Consider the following 22,991-nt stretch of genomic DNA (forward strand, 5'->3'; position numbering starts at 1 on the left):
TGAAATTTACAGAAAAATTTGTTTTATCTATCAAGTATAGTAACAAATACTCTACTTTTGGACATTTTGTGTATTTTTGCATATTGCAGGCACTGTGAACATTTTTCTGAACTTCAAATTTTACATTCTATAGTTTGTAAATTCTATATAGCACCTAAAACTGAGAATTTTCTATTTTCTATTTTATGTTAGTGTTGCTTTTTATCTTTGTAGATATATATATATATATAGCATTCTAGAACTGAAAATTTTCTTCCTACTTTCTAATTTCTTCTCCAATTTTCTTGTCTAACTTTTTTCCTTTTTGTAGTAGCTTTATAGATTCAGGATTATTAGTTTAATACTCGCTACCACTGCTACTGTTTAACGAGTATTATAAATACGTACGGTTTATGGTATTCGACGATGTTGTAGTGTACGATAAATTTCACGATCAGACAACTTAATTGAAGGAAGTTCCAGTAAACCATTCACGCGTTTCTCGACGCACGATCAAGCAATATGGCGCTATACCGTCGTAAGCGCCTTGAAAGTGTTAATAATCTTTATCTACCTTCTGTATCTTTCTCGGCAACCAGAAGTGCTAAAAGTTTCTTCTTGGGGAACGTTTGCCTAATATCTTCCCAGGCCTTGAAACTACTTTCATCTATTCGTTACTCTTCCATTAACCTAAGTCGTGAAAGCTTCTAGAATTTGATAACCGTTACTAGAATCGAATAAAAAATAAAAATCTTCTGCCTGTCAGCTTTATATTTTACCAGAGATGGAAATGTTAAACTAACCGTTATTTGCAAAATTACGAAATATTGTCGAACATTCGTTTAATTTTTTCTAGCATTTACAAATTCATATTCGATTACAAAAACTGTTTTGCTTCCTATAATTGTTGGAAACTCCATTTATAGGTAAAATTTTCAGAGAATTTTATAAATGAAACTCTCATAATTCAGAATTTCTTTATTTATATCTTATAGTTGTAAAATATTTATTTATTAATTTGATTATAGTATATTCTTGTTTCCGAATACTGAGAAGATTAAAACCAACAATTAACCAAAATTAAATTCTAATCGCCAGCAGTTATACTCAAAACATAATCGCACTGCGATATCGTTAAAAATTACCTTACCATCTTTCTCCAACGTTCCGAGTTTTCTATCATCGAACGTCTAAAAAATTTTCAAAATTCCTCCATAGCTGATCAAACTGCTCAAACAACTGTATTCAATCGTTGTTCAATCCTCAAACCCTTGGAACTAGCATCTCCATTTCAGTTGCAATTTATCGTAAGGTAGAAACGAGAATGTGGGCGGAGTTATGTCGAACTACGTCTGTATCATAACACAGAAGCAGGCAACCATCGTTTTACGAGGGCAAGGAACGATCGATCGGCTGAATGCAGGGCTATACGGTACGCGATAATTGCGAGATCGCGTGCAGATCGTGTGTCACGAGGCGAGCTTCCTTCTGTGGTACCCTGAACGCCGCTGTTTGTTTCAGAAAATCGCTGGCCTAGTGTCAAAGATCGCCGATCGAACCTTCTGAATTCCTGCGGCGATCGAATTAGCAACTATCCGTTCTCCAATATCCTCCGTACTTGCTACCAACTTTAAATCACCTGGAATGATAATCGCTTCACACTCGATGTAAATTGGAGTTCGATACGCGGCGCGTTATTAATCTTTTTTTAGCTGCGTGACGTAAGAAATTACAGTGAACGTTTCGTGCGATCTGTTATTTCCATTAACGTCGATGTGACGTCCAGTTGAAGTCCGGGAACGTGTATTTAATGTCGGATAAAACCGAGGGAAATTTAATTAGTCTGGGTTAACAAGGAATTATAGCAATTTTTTAAAACGTATATGGGGTGGTGTCAAACGTGTTGGTTTGGTATACGTATGGTATATTTGTGATAGTTAGTTATATTAAAATCACTCTAGGTATAAGTACAGAGTTAGTATATTACATCGTAATCGTCGCTCGCTTAGTGCTATTCGCTTGCTAAACTTGCTAGACTCACTACAATGATCGTGCTAGAGAGAGCATGTTCGTCTATTTATATTGATAGGGGAGTACCGGAAAGTTTGAATTCGATTCCGATTGACGATTACACATAACGGGGATATTGTTTTGTCCGGAGTTCGTTTACCTTTAAACCTCGTACATCAAAACGGTGTTGATACTCCGAGGCAAAACAACAACATGAGTCACTCTCCATTCGAATCGCCCTATGACCCATGCGCCGCTACAGATACGTAATTCAGAGGGACTTGTAATCGAAGAGATTGATGATCGGTTTGCAGAGCACGGAGTCCTGCAGAAAAGCGTCAGAATCGTCGACCAGGTCGGTGACGGCCGAGGCGGACACGTCTTCGAGGAGAGCTTCTACGAAGGTAAAAAGGGAGCCTGCGACGACGACGACGAACGCTGCCACGACCACAGCACCACCTACTCATCCTCAAGGACTTAGCCCTAGCGAAGATCTTCGAGATGAACCTGGAGATTTTATCGAAACGAACTGTCACTGGAGGGACTGTGGTCTTGAGTTTCCTACTCAGGTGAGAATTTTAATAACGCTTTTTGAATTGTAAAATTTAATTAGCTTCTTAATATATACAAGTTTCTAAATTTTCACGTAATTTTGCTTTTATTCCTATCGTTACTTTAATCCAATGCGATTGTAAGCTTGTAACATAAATTCGTCTTGTTTTTATATTTATTACATAAACGAAAAGAGGAGACGCAATATATATAGGTACAACTTAATGTTATATAATACTGTGTTAGTGTGTCCCAGTGTGTTAATATAAAAGTTAATTTAATAGTTCTATATTTTGGTTCTTAAAATTAATACTTTACATTTTTATCATTTACAGGATGATCTTGTGAAGCACATCAACAATGACCATATACATGCGAACAAGAAGAGCTTCGTTTGTGGTTGGGAGGAGTGCTCGAGGGAGGAAAAGCCATTTAAGGCTCAATACATGTTGGTGGTTCATATGAGAAGGCACACCGGTGAAAAACCTCATAAGTGTACTGTGAGTACATGAAACTTCGAACGAAAATTCGCAACGTGCTAGTTAAATATTTATATTTATGCTATAATTTGTGTAATTACAGTTCGAGGGATGTTTCAAAGCATATTCGCGTCTGGAGAACTTGAAGACGCATCTGAGGTCCCATACCGGAGAAAAACCATATACTTGTGAATATCCTGGTTGCAGCAAGGCATTTAGTAATGCTAGCGATCGCGCGAAACACCAAAACAGGACTCATTCCAACGAGGTAATTATTAAATATAAAATCAACTCTCTCAAGACTTAAATCCAAAATTTCTAAAATTAAATGTACACCAAAATAAAATTTCCTAAATTGTATTTCCAAAATTTAAAAGCATGATCTTTGTACTCATAATCTCTAACACCGTGATTTCCAGAAACCATACGTTTGCAAGGCGCCAGGTTGCACGAAAAGGTACACCGATCCATCATCTCTGAGAAAACACGTGAAAACTGTGCACGGTGCAGAATTCTACGCCAATAAGAAGCACAAAGGAGGCGGTGGAGATGGCGGAGGCAGTGACGAAGCTGGTGCAGGTGGCCATAGTCCTAGCAGAAGCGAAGATCTCCATCCGAAGACACCTAGTTTGTCAAGTCCGAGTGTGAAATCTGAAAGTGAAGCGAATAGTCCACCTAGTATGATGCAGCAACAAGGCAGCCCATTAGTTGGTGGTTGCAATGACGAAGTTGCTGGTGTCAGTGCATTGACTGGTGATGGCGTTGCCTTGGCTGAGGAACCTTGGAACGAGGAACCCGATGACTTGGATATCGCTGATCTGCCAGTTGCTCTACGTGCCATGGTAAGTTGTATACTTCTTTGAGCTTAGCAATATTCCTGACAATATAAGGCGGTCGTATAACTGTAAATCATAAATGGGAAATATTTGATTATAATAATAAACAGAGATACAAAATATGTAGAAGACGATTTCAGTAACAACGATAAGCTACATTTTCGTTCTACGTTTGCAATAACAAATTTAAATTACTCAATCTAAAATGATCAATTTCTGATTAATCCAACAGGTTGGCGGAATGGAATCGCAGCAGCAACAACAACCTCCTCCTCCTGCTTCGAGGAATCGTCTGAAAGGCAGACTGAACGCAAAGGGCATGCCGAGCTTGCCAGTAAGCGTGTCCGGTATGAGGGGAACACGTGGTATGGGTCCTCAGGGTAACATCGGGGACCTGAACAGGAGGATCACTGACCTGAAGATGGAGGGTGGCGGTCCCGCCCGTCAAACGAGTCTTTCTGACCTGCAACTCAGGCTGCAACCTCTCAACGAGCCACGAAGGGACAGCAACAGTACTGTGAGCACTTATTACGGTAGCATGAAGTCCACGGACTTTGGTAGTAGAAGAAGCAGCCAGGCTAGCGGGGTCAGCGCTGTCAGAATGGGTCAAACTGGACCTGGAAGCTTCTACGATCCCATCAGTCCAGGAACATCACGAAGAAGCAGTCAAATGAGTACCACTTCCGGTAGAATGAACCCACCGAGTCACCTTCAAGGACCTTACTCGACGAGCAATCTTGTCGTTCAGACGCAAAATATGTCTCTTCAGGTTGGTAGATGAATATTTTATCCCTTTTCTTATTACGTTTATTTTGGTTGGATTAATAATTTGCGTGGAACATTTAATGTAACGTAACGATAAACTTAGGGTATCCAGGGTATGCCAGGAGATTGGAACGGTCCAAGCGGCCATTGTACGCAACCATCCGGTGATCGTCGCATGTCAGAACCCACCAGGGGTCACCAGACCCAAAGAAATTCACCGCCTGTACCACCCAGACCAAGATCTGCTCAACTTCCAGAACATCATCCTAATCAAGAAGTAATTTTGGATGAGGTTGGAGAAGGTGAAATGGTGGAGAATAAGCTGGTCATTCCTGATGAGATGATGCAGTACTTGAATCAAGTAAGTGTTTTCTTAAAGCATCTCATACGTAGTTAGTTCTATAAAGCAGTGTTCGCTTAAGCTTCAATGAATCGGAAGATCGTGTTGTAACAAGTGTATCGTGAAACAAGTAGCGATGTTATTCCAGAAATACTTTCCAATTAAATTTTGGGGGAAACAACTTATAATGATAAACAATTTGTTATAAACTAATCAATCAATGTATTTACTAATCTATTTTTTCTTTCCGCAGGTTCAAGCAGGAGGAACTCAGGTGAATTGCCGCAGCAGTCCCTTACCAATTTGCCAGTCCCCAATTTGCACAAATCCCTTGCACTACCAACGTCAAATACAGCCTACTTGCAACTACAACCAGTCTCACCAACAAACCTGCTACCCGCCACCACAACCAGCTCAACCAACATGCACGAACTATCAGAATACCTCTCCATCTCCTTACAACCAATGTCCTAGCTCTAGACCTCCTCAACCTAATTCACAATACTGTCCTCCACCCTCTTATCCATCTCAACCGAACGGCGGGCAAGTGCTCAGTCCAGCAGCGGGTCAAGTCATGTCACCAGGATCTCACTACGCTCCCAGTCACATCAGCGATCAGCCTCTAACTTCACCAGCAGCTGGTGCCCTAGCGCCTCAGCATCCTCCACAAAATCTTCCTCAAAACTCTGCTCAGTTAACTAGGAACTGTCCCCAAAACCACATGCACCATGGCTACTACCCTAGTTACAATTGTCAGGCACAAATGAACGCGAACTGTACCGGAAATCCAACCAGCCAAGTGAACCACCACACAAACCCCGTTTGTGCTCCACCGAATCACAGCTCTATGAACCAACAACAGTGCGTGCAGATGCGATCAGCTGGCAATTGTCCACAATTGTCTCCTCACTGCACTCAACAGCCAGCTATATCTAATCAGACAACTATGAGCCATGCTAATCCACAGTGTGGTCAAGTAGCCAATCAATGTACCAGGCCAATGGTGACACCTAATGGCCAGGTGTCAAATATTCACCCTGTTCAGCAAAGCACGGTGCCCAACCAATGTGCTCAGATGTCGCCACACTGTTCTCAGCTGAACATCAACAACCAGGCTAAACCAATCACCAACATAACCAGTCTCCAAGGCTGTCAACAGCAAGCATCACAGCAAAATACACCTTGCCTGCAAATGGCCAATTGCGCTCATCCCAATGGTGGCCATAGATCAGTGAACGATTCTGCTTTACCGAAGAGGACGTCTCCACAGTTGTGCACTGCTCAACAGACCAATTGCAGGATACAACAGCAGCAACATACTTGTACACACAATTGTGCTCGAACCAATCCTCCAAATCATCAACAGTACAATTGTAACTGTCAATGGGGTTACGGTGGAGATCAGTGTTACCACGAGCAAACCGGTGCTGCTATGCCAGAGATTCAATGTAGAGACATCAGTCAGTCTCAACAAGGATCTCCTATGAAGCCTCCTCAAGGAATGAGACAAGATTCGTACAGAAGGACACTGGAGTATGTGCAACAGTGCAGAAACTGGTCTGGAAACGCACAGACCCACGAAACAAATGTCTCTAGTTCTACTCACCCCATGTCGCTGCCACAGCCATTGCCATCAAGTGCCAATATGGTGGTCAACGACATGACTTCGTCTCTGAGTTCGTTGCTCGAGGAGAACAGATACTTACAGATGATTCAGTGAATATCGTAATCGCGATATGAATATATAAATATAGATATATATTTTCTAACGTAACCTTTTTTGATACTATCGTTTAATAAGAATGTTGGAACGAAGAAATAATCCATCGAGATGGAACTTTTTGTATTTTTGATAAAGACCGAAGGTTTTTTCTTATTCTTTGTGTAGAAACGAGCGCATTTCGTAATTGTTAAGCGCCCAGTCGACGATCGCTTAAATTAATTGTTAATTAGAATTGTGGATTGCGACCTCGAAAGATGAATGACGTTCTCGGTGATTGAGGAACGATCGCAGTCGAAGTGATACGTATTACGAGAGAGTTCAAATGTGTTTTCTACTACGCTGCGTTGTTTATAGGGTGTAGTATGTATTTTGTACAAAAATTGACGGAACCTCGGGGTGCCTTACAGAGCTAAGCTAAATGGAATAACGGAGTAATTTATTATTTTTGGAGGATTGTATTTAAGACGTTTAACGTTTAAAATTCTGTCAAGCGAAATTTATAGGATTATCAAAGCACTACGCTTACGGGCGAGATCTCCGTTGGATCTCCGTTGAATTTTGTCGCACAAAATTTTACGCGTGTGAATATCGACACCGCGTCAGAGATTGTGAGATACTTTTCGAGAACATCCTTGTAACCGTATTTTTGTACGACCAGTCTTTTCAAAGCGTGCCAACATACCGTTCTTATCGTGTCATCGTAATTTTATCTTCTTAACGTTAACAGCGAATGGTAAACGACGTACATGGTAACTTTATAAAAATACATTTTCTATGCGATGGTGCGACCTGCTAATGAGATTAATCGATCGAGATGAAAAAATAGACAGCCAATACTAGGATATAACGATGTGTAGATAAATCATACTAATATAAGAGATTATTAATCAACGCTCATGGACAACGTGCATGATACAATTAGACAATCATTTCGTAAAAATGTGTCGAATGTGTGTACTGATGGACGAACGAGTAGCTTTATGCGTGTGTCTTTCATAAGAATCATTGTAAAAAAAAGAAGTGCAAGGCAACTGAAGAAACGTTTCTAGATTATATATATTTGGTCTTTTGATCGACCGAAACGATCATAATAGAATCCCTCTAATTTTATAAAATGTATTATCGTCGAGTGCCTTTCATCGTCGTGTCGATCGATGAGAAATTAAAGAGTACGTTGAACAGTTGAGAATTTAACGTATCTAGAGCTGTTTTCTTTTTCTTCTTTCCTTTTGTTATACAAACGATTTTGTACGAATTTTATTATATCTACGAAGGGCAAGGAGTTTTGTGAATATTATACATATCTTATGGTATACATATAGCGTAATGACTCAAGTATGTGAATGGAAGGAGTATGACAAGAGTTTTACATCCTGAGAATTGTTAATTATTTTAAAATAAATCATATCGATCCCATCAACGAAATATTCTCGTTAGAAGTGCTTCTAATAATCTTACCTGTCTCGTTTAATATTGCGTTTAATATGCGTTTAATATTTAGAAAACAATACTTACAGAAGACATACGAAATAGATGAATAACAGATATCTGGCTTTTTCAGGGAATCTTTATTTATACAGTGAAATTAGTAGGTACAATTTGTAGAAGGTACAAAACAGGAACGGATTCCAGAATGATCACATATAGAATCTCGGTTAGGAACAACGAGACGTTATTTACATCGATAAATTCATGGTACATTGATAATAAAAATATTGGAGCATGAAAAAGGAGAAAAAGGAAGTTTAGTAGAAATATTCGTATCGATAGCTTTGAATCACAATGATATGTTTCAAAGTCTTTCCTTAAATTACGAAGACAAATTACATTTCTTACGTAGATTTAATTATTAGACGAGACGACACGTTTTGTTCGTGAAAAATACGTATCTTTTTTTTTTTTTTAATATATAGGATGAGTCCAAAAAGATAAAATCATCCTAAAATTATATAATTCCTCTTGGAAACGAGAGCCGACACGTTTTTCGAGACGAGACTCAAACAAGCGTGTTCTTCACGTTTCTGTGCACGACGGAAATAAACGCGACGTAAACGAACGATTAAAAATTGTAGGCGTCTCAAGACGTGTTATCGGGTGGTGGTTCGTTAGGAACGCCACTCGAGTCGGGCTTCTCGGTATTTTTGGCGTCCTCGGTGGTCGATGATTCAGGTACCTGAACAATAAATACGTCGTTCTGTAACTTATTATTAAATATATCATATCAGTAAGCATACTACTATCAAGTATGTAGTACGTGAATGGTAAAAATAGAATAGCAGACGTAAAAGGCAGTAGAATATTTCAATTTGCTAAATTATTAGTTAATATGCCGATATTTTTGAAATTATTAAAATACACTAAGACGAAGAAGTAACGACAGTAAAAAGTTTAAAAAATGGATTATATAAACGAAATATTTAGTATTCCGTGAATAAAATTCAAAACAACGAACAAAAATATAAGGATAAGGAAAAATTGTTCTTAAAAGAAGATAGAAAAGATAAAAGAAGACTTCAATAAATTTGAAGTAAAGAACCTGCTACTGTCAGACTGCGATGACATCGCACGTAAATATCAAACCCACGACCACAGTCACTTTTAATAGAACGTTACGCGCGAAACCCACCAATGAATTACGTCTCGTGAACTCAAAGACTACACGACACGTGCCAAAAACTTGGAACCACGTATTCCATTCACCAGCAAACACAGGAAGCTCACAAGCTAAAATATCTTTTACAATATATGAAACATCCATACCTGACGAGGTAGATCCGACAAAGTAGTCCCTAACCTTCGACTAGGTAGGACATCAGGCATGGGAGGAGGAACAGGCGGTTCCCCATAGACTTCATGAAGCTCCTCTAACCTAGTACTCAACGCAGAACCTCTTCTATTGGTCGCACTCATCTTATTCATCAACCATTTCGCCTGCTCTTCCAACCTTTTCAACCTATCTTCCCTGGCAGCTAAAGCTTCTTCCGGTGTCCTACTCTTTGCACCAGGAACCTTCTTGTCTTCCTGTTTCCCGGATCCACCAGCTTCTGCCGAACTCGCGTCTCGTTTTCCAATTTCACCTGGTGAACTCGACGAAGCAGATTCTGTCGTGGCAAACTCTTTGACAGTCTCTATGCTCGACGAAGAGCCCACAGAAACGTTATCCGAATCGACAACACTTTCCATTGGTTTGGTGGGTCGCTTTTCCTTAGAGCCCACCATGTCCTCGCTTGTCGGCGTGTCGAAAGACGAGGAAACTTGTCCGTTTGACAACGACGCGCCGAAAACTGGAGCAAAAAATCGATTAGATGGACCGACGATCAAAGGATCGCTGAATTGGACGTTTTTCACGATCGAAGGTGCCACGCTGGACGGAGGAAAGGGCCCGATAGAGAACACAGGCTGTGTGTTGACTACACTGGTTGCACTAGGTACATAGGATGTGGACAATTTTGAGGAGTCTTCGTTCTTTTCTTTCTCACCGTCCGTATTCGTCGTGCTTCGAGCATCTTCCATTGCGATTGACGTCGATGCACTGTGAGTTTGTACTGGAGTATTGAGATTGAAAGCTTTGTTGACGTCTTTCACGATGACTCCTTCAGGCTCTGGAAGACTTGTAGACCAAGATTCGATGGTTGGTACCATATGATCACCCTTGATGTCTTCTGTCACATTGTCATCGTTTGCAGCTTCGAAGGTTGCTGACGTCACGTTTATACTGCTCTCGATTCCTATGAGATTCTGGATGACGTTTGTCAGAGCCTGGTCCAGAGGATTTAGCGATTCTTGTGGACTTCCTGGGATCAACTATCGAAGGAGAGAAGTCTTGAGTACTTTGTGATTGTTAGTGAGTTTGGATTTAACAGAAAATGTATTGAATGTTTGTTAACTTACTGGTGACTCGTTTGTGGATTCAGCATTTAGAGTTACCTCCGCGACTTCGGTCTCGTCTAGCTCCGCTTCTGTTTCTGGAGTAGGCGTTCGTTGCTCCAGTGTCGCTGAGGAACCTGTCTTTGGCTCGGATAGCTCGGTGTCAGTCGGTTGCTCTGATTCTGTGTCTGGTGTTGGTGCTCGAGGACTCTCCTAAAGATGTATTTTTCGTTATGTGTATATCGTACATTTTTGTTATATGTAAAATTTCAGTATTTGAACGAATATCTAATATATTTGTATGATATAAAAAATTGCAAGATTCTAGTAGACGTTAAAGATAATCGAATTATTAGTAACCTTTCGCGGTCTTCTGCGTGGACCTAATCTAATTCTTCCTTCCACGGCATTGTCTTCTTCGTCGGTATCATCCCCTCGTTCATCGCTGAACCCACTTTCCGCACTGTATCGAAGAATTGATAAGAGTTCACCGATATGAAAATTATAATTGGAAACTTATATTCTTATTCTATATTAGACGTGTAAATTAGTTGGAGGCATTCGTAGACTGAAATATTTTGCTATCTTACAACAATTCCAAAGAAACCACATCTATAACTTCGCTTAACGTCGTCGAACGATAGAAATTACTTTAATGAATTACATTCATATTGTTTCTGTAAATTACCTATTGTTGAAAGAATCATGAGAAGCCAGAGCTTTTCTGGCTGCAAACTCTCTTCTCAAACTTCTCCACTCTAATTCCGTGTTCGTGTTCTTCTGTCTAGCGGATTCCCATTTCTCGCGGCAGTATTCCAATTCCTGCTTCAATTCTTGTAACATTTTTCGCTTCTGCTGCAACTCGTATCGAAGAATCTTCTCGTGCGTGTGCAATTGATGATGTTGTGCTTGCATTCGATCGACTATCGTCCAGGTTTTGCTTAATTCCGCCGACACCGTCGATAATCGCTTTTCCTAGAGACGTATGCGAGAATTAATTTAAAAAACTGTTTTGTAAGACAATAGGGAGAAGGAAAGGTGAGATTCTTATTTGTTACCTGTTCACCGAGTTTGCATTCTAAATGAACATTCAACTGTTTCATTCGATTCATCTCCTTCTCCAAGTGTTTCTTTTCCAATATTAATTCTTTCAGGCGAATATACGTTTTACTGACTGAAATCACCAATCTGGGACCAGCTGGAGTGTCGACTGACTTGTAACAGATATTGGGGTCCGAAGAGGATGCCGCTGAAGCGGACGGAGCACATTCTGCGTGACAGCTCAGCAACTCCAATAAAACACGCCAAACCTGAGACAGACAATATCTCATCATTAGATCGCGAATCTTTATGCGAGTTTACATTTTTATGAATATATCTACCCTGAATATCTTACGTATTTTCTATTTTTTCTATTTTTAAATCATAATCACATTTAATCCTTTCGAAACAGATTTTTTTTCAAAAAATACGATAATATAATGATATGAATCATAATATATTCAAATTTGAAAAAGATGGATCAAATATAATTCACCAAACGAGATGTACAGTTAGGTCACATCTCAGTGATGCGAGGAGGATTCTAACGATCCTGCGAAAGGATTAAATTGCTCGTAAATATTTGAAAGAGGAAATGAAATTTGTAATTCTTACTTTAGGTAGATTGTGAGCTATGTCTTCTTGTTGTAAGTCGTCTTCCTTTTTCTCTGCTTCGACCTCGGTTCCGTTCTCTCCGTCAGCGCGTTTCTGGGATGGTTTGCTGCCCTCGACTTGCTCGATTAAATCGAGAAGAAGCTTGGGAAGCGCGGCGGCCTCGGTGCCTTCCTCTCTCGCCATGTTGCAGATCAGGTCGTGATTCTCCTGTTAAAATTCCATCGTACGATATTCGCTGACCAAAATCCACAACAGGTATGGGCAAAAGCGTGGTCAGTTTTAGGAAAACATATCATAATTCTCCAATACCTGAAGTAACTGAGTCAATCGATCGAGATCCATGTCGGCAGAGGTAGCACCCAACAGCATCTGTGTAAACAGGCTATTAATCAGAGACATCTGATTTTGAAGATCTCTGCAGTCCGCTTTGGTGAGTCCCAACTGCGACTCCAAATTTGATATTTCCGTATCCTGTGTGTCGATCTGTTCCAAACACACAGAGAAAACTACATCTGAAACGTGCGTTCTGTCACAAGAAAAGACATATTTCGAATATTATTCTAGAATATCACATTTTCCATTCAATTATTCGAATAACAGAAAGTTAATGATGACTGTTCTATAAAAAAAAGAAAAAAGAAAATTGGGGGTGACTTTCTACCACATGGAAACTCACTGCCCAAGTTTATTTTTACCTTAAAAATTCCTGTATCACTAAATTTAGTTTCATTCAACTTTAAGAAAATTCAAGTCGATATTTTTAGTGCTTTTTGCAAAAGATGTTCCTAATACTATTCCATCATGCTATTGCATGAGTATCGATTTATAAACTTAAATGATTTTATAAATAAATTAGATAACTTATAGACTTAATACCTTCTCGTCAGCCTTCTTTAGATCCTCCTCCAAGCACTCGCACTTTTTCAACGAGTGATCCAATCTGACCCTGGTTTCAGCTAACTCTCTCACTGCCGTCTCCTTCAGTTCGTTCAGCACTTTCAGCCTCTCATTGTAGAGGCTCTTCAAGCTATTGATATTCTCCAGCTGACGTTCGCACTCCAGGCCAACGTCGTCCTTCTGTTCTAAGAAGCTTCTGTCCCCAAGTTGCAGCAGAATCTCTGCTAGATGGTCCTTCAGATCGTTGGCAGCACGTTCCCTGAAGTAAACGGCCTCTCGTGACCGGTTGGTTATATCCGACAAGCAACGGATGCGGTACCGATGTTGATCCGGTTCAGTCTCCAAATGGTATCGCAGATCGTCCACCTTGTCCATTTGAATGCGAATGTCGTTCCTCAGCTCGTCGGATATCTGATGCGAGAAAGCGAAATTTTACAATTTAGATCATTTGATATTTGTAGAGGTAAGTTTGGAACTTTTCGATAATTACGAAAGCCAAGTTTGTATTATTAATTGCGAAAGTTTATTAACAAGGGAAGTTTCAGAAATGATTTTGAAAATACGTACTTTGTCAATAATTATAGGAATGAAATTCGATTTATAAGTTTCTGGAGGTTTGAGGAAGGTAAAAATTTCGAAAATAATTTGGCGAATAATATTTCGATACTTATGAGACCGCAAATTTTGGCGTTCGATGTTGAGATAAGTTGCAGAAATAATTTCGGAGATATTTTGCCAATATTTATGAGGGTAAAATGTGGGTCATAAACTTGAGCGTTACATAAACTCGACGTTAACAGAAAATTTCGGAAGCAGTTTTGGAGTTAAGTTTTCGATGTTTCTAATGAAGTTTGGTTCGTGGAACAAACTTTTTATTTTCTTTAAAACGCTAAAAATAACGTTAGAGCACAAAACTATAGAAATTTCAAAACCTCCAATTAGTAGAAATCTTCGACTGACCATTTTTACCAACAAAGGTCGTTTTAAAATTAGTTGATCGTGGGAACCTAAGCGTTTAGCTACTCTGTAGGTTAAACTGTCTCTTTGTTCCATTCTGTTTCGTTCTGTTTGCTTGCCTCCACGAGAAGTTTGTTTTTAAAGCGAAAGGTGTAAACTTGCCGGCACGTGCTTTCTGTCTTAACTAGATTTGAAAACAACTTACAAAGGACCGATTTCAAGCGACCGACTTTGTTCCAATTTTAATCAGCATAGAACCCTTCGTTTTCTACGCGATACTCTATTATAAATAGAATACAAAAGAAAAGTTTACTTTTAAAATGCTCGTTAGTCGTTGAGCTTCTAGACGTTGCGCGGCCAATTCGTGTTCGCTTGCTTTCTGATCTTTCTCTCTAGACTTCTTCAATCTGTCATTTGCCGCGATTGTTTGAGCTTGTTCATCTTTCTGCGCGGACCTTAAAAGATCCAACATCCTTGAAGTTTCCGAATGAGCCTCTTTCTCCGCGTCTAATTCTCGTCTAAGCCGCTCCATTTCCGACGAAACTGCTGCTATTGCTCTTTGCCTTGCCTCCCTCTTCATGATTAATTCCTTTTTGAAATCTTCGATGTTCGTCGTGCGATCGACAGGCGGACTTTCTTGCGGATCGTCTATTGATTCGACTGGACCTGTTTGAAATAAAGTGATCGTATGATAGTTTAAACAATCGTAACACATTCAGTTTTTCTTCGTCTCTTTATTAAGATAATTAAGAGAATTGTCTTAAGAGCAATCGGGGCAAAGTTTATCAATCTATTATTATTTTGAACACAAAAGCACACGAATTTCTCTTTAAAATTAAATACATATATTATGTGTATTATCGAAGATAATAACTTTTCTATTGTGTATTTATTTCTGAAAAAATTATTGCTGGAGCCTAGAGCATCACATGTCTTTTTGTAAAAATATAAAAAAATGTATTACCAATAATTGGCGAAAATGATGTTTCCACACGACCTAAACAAAATTGTATCCTTTGGAAGGGTTAGTTGCGAAGATATAATGATTCCTCTTACATCTATTTTACCATATTCCCGGGTCATATCTACTTCGTACAAAAAATGTTTTATCCCAGCCAACATCGTAGTTGATATTAATTATAGTTTTAATCTCACTAGCTGAACGTACCAATGTCTTCCTTCAGATCGTCATCATCCTCGCCCTTTCTCTCAGTCTTGATAGTCTCCTTCAGTCTTTGAATCTCGTCCAAAGCGTCCTCGAGAGCCTTTATCTGCTTCTTCTTATCGGATATCTCTTCCGACAGCTGTGCTTTTAATTCCGAAGACCTCTGGCTCTCGATATTTATGATTTCCTCCTTTTCCAGCAACGACTTCTGCAGATCTTGCTCGAGACTAGAGATCTTCGCTTCGGCAGTGCCCTTTAACACGTTAAAGTTATCGATTTCCTTCAACAATCTCTCCGTTTCCTTTGTAGCGACGTCGAACTTTGTCATTAAATTTTCGTACTCGTGTCTGCGCTCTTCCAACCTTGATTCTACTTCCTCGTGTTGCGTTTTTGCTTCCTATAAAATAATCATCGCTCTTATTTTCGATAAATTCGATAAATAAAAAGCTGAATTACAGAAGAAAGCTTACGAAGACTATATCTTCTAAATGGAAAAGTTTAATGGAGAGCGAGAACATTAAATGGAGAATGAGAACATTAAGCAGAGAATGAGAACATTAATTGGAGAATGATTCATTCAGAAAATTATAATATGTATAGTTCGTTTTAATCTTTCGATTTAATTATTTACTCGTTGCATTTCTGCATGATTACGGTTTCTAGAAATATATTGTAACATATTATCTACATAAAGTACAAAAATGAGATAAAATATTTTGACAAGTATTTTAAACAAATTAAATTTAAAAAATTTGGTCGAGTCTCCAAAAATGAAGAAACACGAGCAAACTCACCTTGTAAGCCTTCGTCAGCTTCCTCACTATCGCCTTCTCCTCCGTCAGCTCTTTCACCAGCCTCTCGTTCTCACATTGATACTCTGATCGCTCAGCCATCAGTCTTTCGACTTCCTTCAACAACCTCGTCACTTCTTTCTTATCTACACCCTGTTCCACTTCATCCTCTAATCTACCTTCTCTCGCTTCAACCTTCGATTTCTTTAAATGCAAATTCGAACGATCACCATCGTTCCACTTGGAGCTTCTAACATCTTCCTCAACGTACGCGACGCTTACTCTAGAAACAGTCTTTGCTCGAGCCTCGTCCACTTGCGTTTTAAATTCGTGTTCAGGTACTTCGATACTATTTGGAAGCCTATCACACAGATCATCGATTGTCTGTCGACAATTCGAGTCTTGAATCTCCTTCGAATCACAGATACTCGTAGAACTTTGTCTTTCGTCTTCTCTATCGAATCCTCGAGTCTTCACCACCGTCTCCAGCCTTTCTATCCTCGAACGAATCTTCCTTAAGAGGCTTTCCAATCTCTCGATCCTAATCTCCATCCTACGCCTTTCATCTTCGTCATCTCTTTCCTCGTCCATCGTCAGTCTCTTCCTCAAAGCTTCGTCCAGCGTTTCTGAAGAAACCACTCGTCTTCTCAGTTCCCTTTCTCTCGATAACTCCATGTACAGTGCCTCCAAATTGGCTAAAGTCGCCGTGTTCGCGGAAGCCAGCTGCTGATTGGCCATAGCAAGCTGCGAGATCACCTCCATAGCCTTTTGGTTCTGCTGAGAGAACGAAGGGCTATGTTCCTCGGCCGTCTGCCAACCTGTCATCTGCGCGGCGTACGTCAACTGCAATATAAATAAGTGGACTAATTTCAGAGACGTTAATTGAACCGAGCCGATCGACGATCGGAATTCTGGTTCAAGGAATGGTTACGCGGACCAGCCTGTTGCTTTCTTTGCATTGCGTTCTACAGACTTGCGTCACGATATTACGCCCGTTTCAATGGTAAACGAAGGGAAAGATAGGAAAGACAGAAACTAGGAATTAGGTAAATTTTGAAAAAATAAATTAAACAAATCTTGAACGCGTGAACAGTTATCTTAAAAGTATGATAAATGTTAAAGATTATTCCACTGAATATCCAAGCTTATTAATACGATGTATAATTGATTGCTTAAGCATCTTTGTGATTGTTGCGAAATATGTACATACTCGCGTTAAACGTCTCATAACTTCTATGTACATTCTCAAATCTGTTTCAAACTTTTCCAGCACAATGATGATGATCAATGTGCCTGGTTGCAATACCATTGACATTTCGCAAATATCAAAATGCCCGGCAGCCACTGTAACCCTAGTTCAAACGCTATTAATCATTTCTTTTAAATCCTCTGCAAAACGAATACTCGATACCAATAAATCTTGGCGATCAAGAGGAGCAACAGATTCTACGCTGTGGAAGAACTTACGCGTAAATAGTAGCAGCGGATGCCAAGAGAATTCGGTTATATATTCTTAGCCTTTCTTGAGTCTGATTAAAATTCTGCAGCTCCTTGAGGTTCGCGTATCCATGCAATCGTTACAAAAAAGATTGTTCTTACGACGGATCGTCGAAGAGCTTCTACAAGCTCGATCCACGTCGAACGATCTACGAAAATGTACTGGCACGAGGCTTAGGACGTTCGCCGAAGAAGCTCGAGACACGAGGGGCACGTGATCGCGATCGATGCCTGCGAACTCGACGCGCCACGGTGGCCGTGACTCAGCGTGTTCTCCCGAAATCATGAGGAGCCACGAGCTTTTTGGAGATCCGCCAGATTTCCCACGAAACAAAAGAGCACGCCTGGGAAAATCTCTTGCCGACATCTACGTCGCCGATGAGCTTTGAACAAAAGCTTTCGCGTTTTTCTATTGCGTTTCCCGATCATTCGGAACGTGTACGCTATTGGCGAATATTCGAATTGGCTGTGTGTTTTAGAATTTTGCTAATTTCAAGAAGACTTTGAACGTTATAAAACTGTATAGTTTAGAAGGAGAATTTCAAAGGAGATTTCAAAAATTTCGGAGAATTTCAGGCAGAAAGTTAACTTTGGATTTTGCTACCATGAAGATGATTTTAAACATTGATCATCGAAAGCAAAGTAATTTGACGAAGTCAGAATGAAAGTACACTGCTGATCGGATGTTTGAAATTATTACGTGATTCGTAGAATTTACAGTTTAAAAGAGGAAGTTGATTTAGAACGTTGTTAGTTTAGAGAAGTCTTTAAACGTTAGATTTATTATCTCGAAGTGACGGCAGATCTGCCAAAGCAATGAAAATGATCAATTCGTAATTTTCCATAGGTTTATGTGTATTTTTTCATGTATCTTTCATTTCAATTTCTTTGGTACAAGCTTTACATTTCATTCGTCGGTAGTTCCAATGTCAATAAGAAAATTGGCCGACGAATCAGTGAAGATACTTTTGAAACGCTTCGGCTTTGATTCTCGAGATGCGACCAAGATCGGGGAATTTTGTTTCTAGGAATATTTGCAAAATGGTCTGAGTGGGCCTATAGCCTGGTTTTATTGGTGTTTTTAATAGGAAGTGATGTAAGAAGTATTACTGTATCTGAAAGATCTTCTTTCACGCCGAGACAATCGGAACCTGTGAATCATGCTGCCGAAGATGAAAGTTGAGTCATAAAGAGAAGATAAGTACTGGAAATAAAAGAAATACGAGACGTAAAGGTGGTGTGCACATTTCTCCATTGAACTGCCCTTTCGAATTCACGAATGGAAAATCACAAGTTCGTTCGACCAAGTATCTCCTTTAATATTACATTTGCAATCAAGAATATCCATATACGTACGTGTATATCGATCATACAGTCTTCCAAAGAATGAATTAGGTGATCTATTAGAAAATTAGTCAACTGAAAATGCACGAACAATCATTGTCTCCACCCTGGACAAATTCCAAACTTCTTTTGTACTTCTCTTTTAATTCTACTCCGACGCAAATGGGATTCTCCTAAGTATCTTATTTATGAACTTGTTTACGTTCTACTTTCTACTTACGATATCTATCTTCCGTTGGGTCCTGGAATTTCCGGTGCACCGAATCCACAAAGATTCATCACGGACGACGATATATTTTCGCGAGCCAACTGTCTACAGCTATTCTGTTTAACTGCAGCCTAAGATAAAAACTTCGCTTACCAAAGTTTCTCGTCGTGGGGATCGCAAGTTCGACAAACTCGGTGCTGATGGTCTTTGACTGGAACGTTCTTCGCCTCTGAAGGTCGCGTAAGGACTTGGACCCTGCAAAATTCCACGGAATTAAAATAAAATCCGATATATAACAGTGTTTAAAGTATTTTCTCGTGGCTTGTCTCGTCTCGACGTTCCTCGGAAGCTAACACGATAAATATTCGTTTTATATTTAACCTGCGATCGAGGTTCTTCACCCACGTCGAACGCGCTGGTCCTCGTCCTTTGTCGTATATTTTCGTTCGCGTATTCCGGACAGCAGGATTCCTCCGTCCCGTAGACAAACGTCTCCTCGCTTTGTCTCCTGAAATCTGCCGACGAGAACGGTGCGCTGCTACTACTGCCAGCCGCACCCATACTGTACTTATTCTACTAGCAAACGCTAATCTCTTCGTTGACGTCGTGATTTACAAGAGCTTCGTTTGATCTGTTTCGAAATAGAAGCTGCGAGGTGTCTGGAAGCATATTTCAAATCATACAAATCAAAGGTTTGTACATTTTATTAATTGTAGCCTTATCTTCGTTTATAATTCCATTGGAATTTATCAAACGATTCTATGATTTTTCAGTCTTTATTATTCTAGGATCTTTGAATGACAGCATGTAGTTTATAGAGTTTTAAGTCGATAGAATCCTAAATATTATTTGCCGTAGAATTTCTTCGTTATTTTCTCGATGTCTTTCGATGCTTCTAATTGTTGAGAATTCTGCATTTTCGCGATCGAGGGATTCTACTTGTTCAGTCCACGATTCTGTAATTTGTCAAATGAGAATTTTTTAATGCTTCTATTTACTGTTTCTCTTTACTAAATTTTAACATTCTGTTTCTGAAAGCTGTTTCCAATAAAAATTTCTAAACTTTCACGAAATCGAGGTATTGATATCACCTGAACACACGCGAGGCCTCATTATTATCATTTACTATAAATGACGCTAATTTTCCGATAACGTTATCAGTTTTACTCCCCGTGGAGTTACGAAACACGAGAACTACATGAAGATAAACGAATCTATTCTTTTAGTTGCCACTAATATACCAACTCTCGATTAGCTTCGTAGAGTGAGCGAGTTGGCACAGAAGAAAAAAGTCAGACCGGGTCAGCTCGTATTTTTAGAAGACATATCTGTCTAGATCTTTTATTTTAAAATCTACCATTAGTCTTCCTTGATAAAACGAGCAACAACGAACCACGAAAAGAAGGAAGTTTGTAAAAATGTAGTTGTTTCGAATAAAAACAAATGAATCAGAGAACGGAATTTCTCTCTTGTTTCTTTCGATGCTTGAGATTCCATTTTTTCCTTCCTACTGGAGATCAAAGCTACTTCTTTTACGGCAGCGAATCCTCGAACAAGCTTTATGACTCGCGTGCCGCCGAGTCTTCCCTCGCGATACGAGGCGCGATGTAAATATGACTTAAATATAACTCGATCTACGATCGAAAAGCGCCGCGCATTTTCCAACGGAACTAACGAAAACAAAGAGGCAACCAATCTAATTTTTTCAACTTTCCACCATTACACAGCTATTAGCTTACAATATACTACAATAAATATGATACACGTAGATTATTGTAATTAAAGGGATGCGCAATGACAACTTATACGAATATACAAATAGATACGAGCATAACAAACGAAGAACAGAAACGAGGAACCAACTGCGCCAATTCAATTCTTCAAACCTTCCAATATTAACGCTTGAACTAATAAAACAACTCAATAGTACTATTATTAAACAAATTTACTCTGGCCACATCAAATGTCCAACTCATCGGAAAATTTGCTCTTGAAACCAAAAAGAAGCCAAGCAATGTCCACTTTGTTCAAAATGTTATCATATTTCTCAAATTATTCGATTCTGCCAAGAAATTAGTAGGAAAAAGAGAACAAATCACAGACAATCCGGTGCAATTGCCGCAGAAACGATCAACAGAGACAGAACACGGGTCGAAACAAACGTGAACACGAGTCGCAAGTCCGATGCCATAAATACATCATAAATAGATGTACGGAGCGGTTCGGCACGCGATCCAAATTTAGATGCATAAGAACGGTCCGAACGTGCCTCTTCCAATCTATCGAGTATAATTTAAAAACGTCCACGCGTTTACATGGTACAATCACGAGGGAGTGTTGCGTGAAAGTCAAAGGAAATTGCGAAACGTGAAATAGTATCGAGAGGAAATTCAAATGGCGGACGCGAGACAAACATGTCACTCGGTTGTAGTTTCCGCAGATCGGACGATTTTTAGGATGATTTAGGTTGTCACGAGTGGACTCACCGGTGGTCATCCGAATCGTGGATGGTTCGCAGGGTTCGATTTCCTTAGGGTCAACAGCGACACTTGACTACCGTCGCCGCTTGCGGCCAGCGACTCACTTCTCTAAAAATACTGTTTCGAAAGACCGCGTGCGCGAGAACGTCCAAGCGTTCGCTTCGGTTGTCGCGCACGCGCGATTGCCACTTCCGTGTGACGCTAGTCTTCTGATCTAGAAAGCTTTAGCTTCAGTAAACTTCCTGGATCTCTGCGGTGATCGGTTTTTTGGCCCGTGGAACGCCATTAAATTCGCCTAGATGACCCATCTGGTCTCGAAGAACGGTGTTTCGTAGAAATGAGGTATTTGTTAGGATAGGTTTTTATATTCTCTTTTTTTTTCTTTTTCAGTGAGACGGAAATGTGGGTTTCGGAAGTGGCTGTTGCTTTCTTGTTGATATATTTAATTGGTTGTTTAAACTTTTACCAGTTTGGTAGCTGCTAATGTATCGTTTACGATGAGCGGAAAAATCGGTACATGGTTGCTTTTTAGTAGAGATTCGTTCTTCGCGAGTATATGCTTTGATAAGAAACCGATAAGAATTTTGTGTTGCTTTCTTATTGATATATTAACGTTTCCAACATTGTTAGTAATTGCGCATTGATATATTAATAGCGACGATTCGTCGTTGAGAGTATACTTTGATATTTATGTGAAGTTTCAATTATGTATCGGAATATATCAAATATTAATATAAGTATCAAGTTTTTATCGTTCAGTGTTGAAACCCGCGAAAAGAAATTGTCTACTAGACTAGAAATATCTACTAGAAATTATGTCGTTCTATCTATGTTAAAATTATTTGTAGTCGCTTATTAATATATTGTTAACAAATATCTATATTTATGTAAAAATTTCTGTAATTTAATGTTCAAACCAGTGAACAAAAATTATCGATATTATATTATAAATTACATCATCTTAACCATCCAGAAAACCACATAAACAATTATTATTCAATATTTTGCTCACTTCAATTCCTGTGTGACGTCGATAATCATTTATGTAAACAGCTGTCGAAGAAATAAACAAAATAATGAATGCCAAAGAAAATTATATCTAATTTTACTGAAAATACGGAAATGCGTATTACAATAAGCTTGGTGGTACTTACGTTTGGCGAATTTCCTGGCGTCGTAAATCCACTGAAAGTCCCATGACGACCGTACGAGAGCGGAGTCGAAGGAGAAACTCGAAGATACGAAAACGTGTTGAACCTAACAATAGCGCCGCTCCTATTCTATATTTAGTCAGTTTTTCAAACGTTTCGACGTAGAGGTACACGTGCTCGCGGACAGAAACGTCTCAACTTCCTGCACATTTTCCTGTCACATTAGCGTTGAGATATTATAATATAAAAAAAAGTCACGCTGCAAATAATCCTGAAATATATTAAATTCGTTTC

The 22,991-nt window shown here is 39.4% G+C and overlaps 2 protein-coding genes across 9 annotated transcripts in view; one reads left to right on the forward strand and one right to left on the reverse strand.

The window, feature by feature from the left end:
- ci (transcriptional activator cubitus interruptus) overlaps positions 1-6,777 on the forward strand; it is a 144,972-nt gene extending 138,195 nt beyond the window's left edge. For all 3 annotated transcript variants that reach the window (XM_069116347.1, XM_069116348.1, XM_069116349.1), the window contains 7 exons: positions 2,304-2,558; positions 2,877-3,041; positions 3,124-3,288; positions 3,440-3,862; positions 4,089-4,625; positions 4,725-4,982; positions 5,215-6,777. In XM_069116347.1, coding sequence (XP_068972448.1) covers positions 2,304-2,558; positions 2,877-3,041; positions 3,124-3,288; positions 3,440-3,862; positions 4,089-4,625; positions 4,725-4,982; positions 5,215-6,681 — 3,270 coding nt within the window. In that variant the 3' untranslated portion in view covers positions 6,682-6,777. The remainder of the gene's footprint in view (positions 1-2,303; positions 2,559-2,876; positions 3,042-3,123; positions 3,289-3,439; positions 3,863-4,088; positions 4,626-4,724; positions 4,983-5,214) is intronic.
- Positions 6,778-8,233: 1,456 nt separating this feature from the next.
- LOC138181517 (myosin heavy chain, cardiac muscle isoform) lies at positions 8,234-22,852 on the reverse strand. Of its 6 annotated transcripts, none has more exons than XM_069116358.1 (16): positions 22,701-22,754; positions 22,559-22,599; positions 19,448-19,725; positions 19,220-19,321; positions 16,021-16,860; positions 15,230-15,623; positions 14,375-14,727; positions 13,084-13,515; positions 12,517-12,690; positions 12,208-12,414; positions 11,610-11,861; positions 11,240-11,526; positions 10,912-11,014; positions 10,576-10,764; positions 9,445-10,488; positions 8,234-8,857 (listed from the first exon to the last, which is right to left on the reverse strand). In XM_069116358.1, the coding sequence occupies exons 3-16, from the start codon at positions 19,625-19,627 to the stop codon at positions 8,762-8,764; spliced, it is 4,653 nt and encodes a 1,550-aa protein (XP_068972459.1). In that variant the 5' UTR covers positions 19,628-19,725; positions 22,559-22,599; positions 22,701-22,754; the 3' UTR covers positions 8,234-8,761. The 6 variants fall into 6 exon arrangements, with proteins under 6 accessions (XP_068972459.1, XP_068972461.1, XP_068972458.1 ...); XM_069116360.1 differs by lacking the exons at positions 22,559-22,599; positions 22,701-22,754 and adding an exon at positions 21,553-21,690 and having other exon boundaries at positions 9,445-9,968; positions 10,164-10,488; XM_069116357.1 differs by lacking the exon at positions 22,559-22,599 and having other exon boundaries at positions 22,701-22,852.
- Positions 22,853-22,991: the final 139 nt, after the last annotated feature.

This window comes from Bombus flavifrons, chromosome 7 (assembly GCF_040668555.2).
Source record: "Bombus flavifrons isolate JBK064 chromosome 7, iyBomFlav1_principal, whole genome shotgun sequence".
Lineage (NCBI taxonomy): Eukaryota > Metazoa > Arthropoda > Insecta > Hymenoptera > Apidae > Bombus > Bombus flavifrons.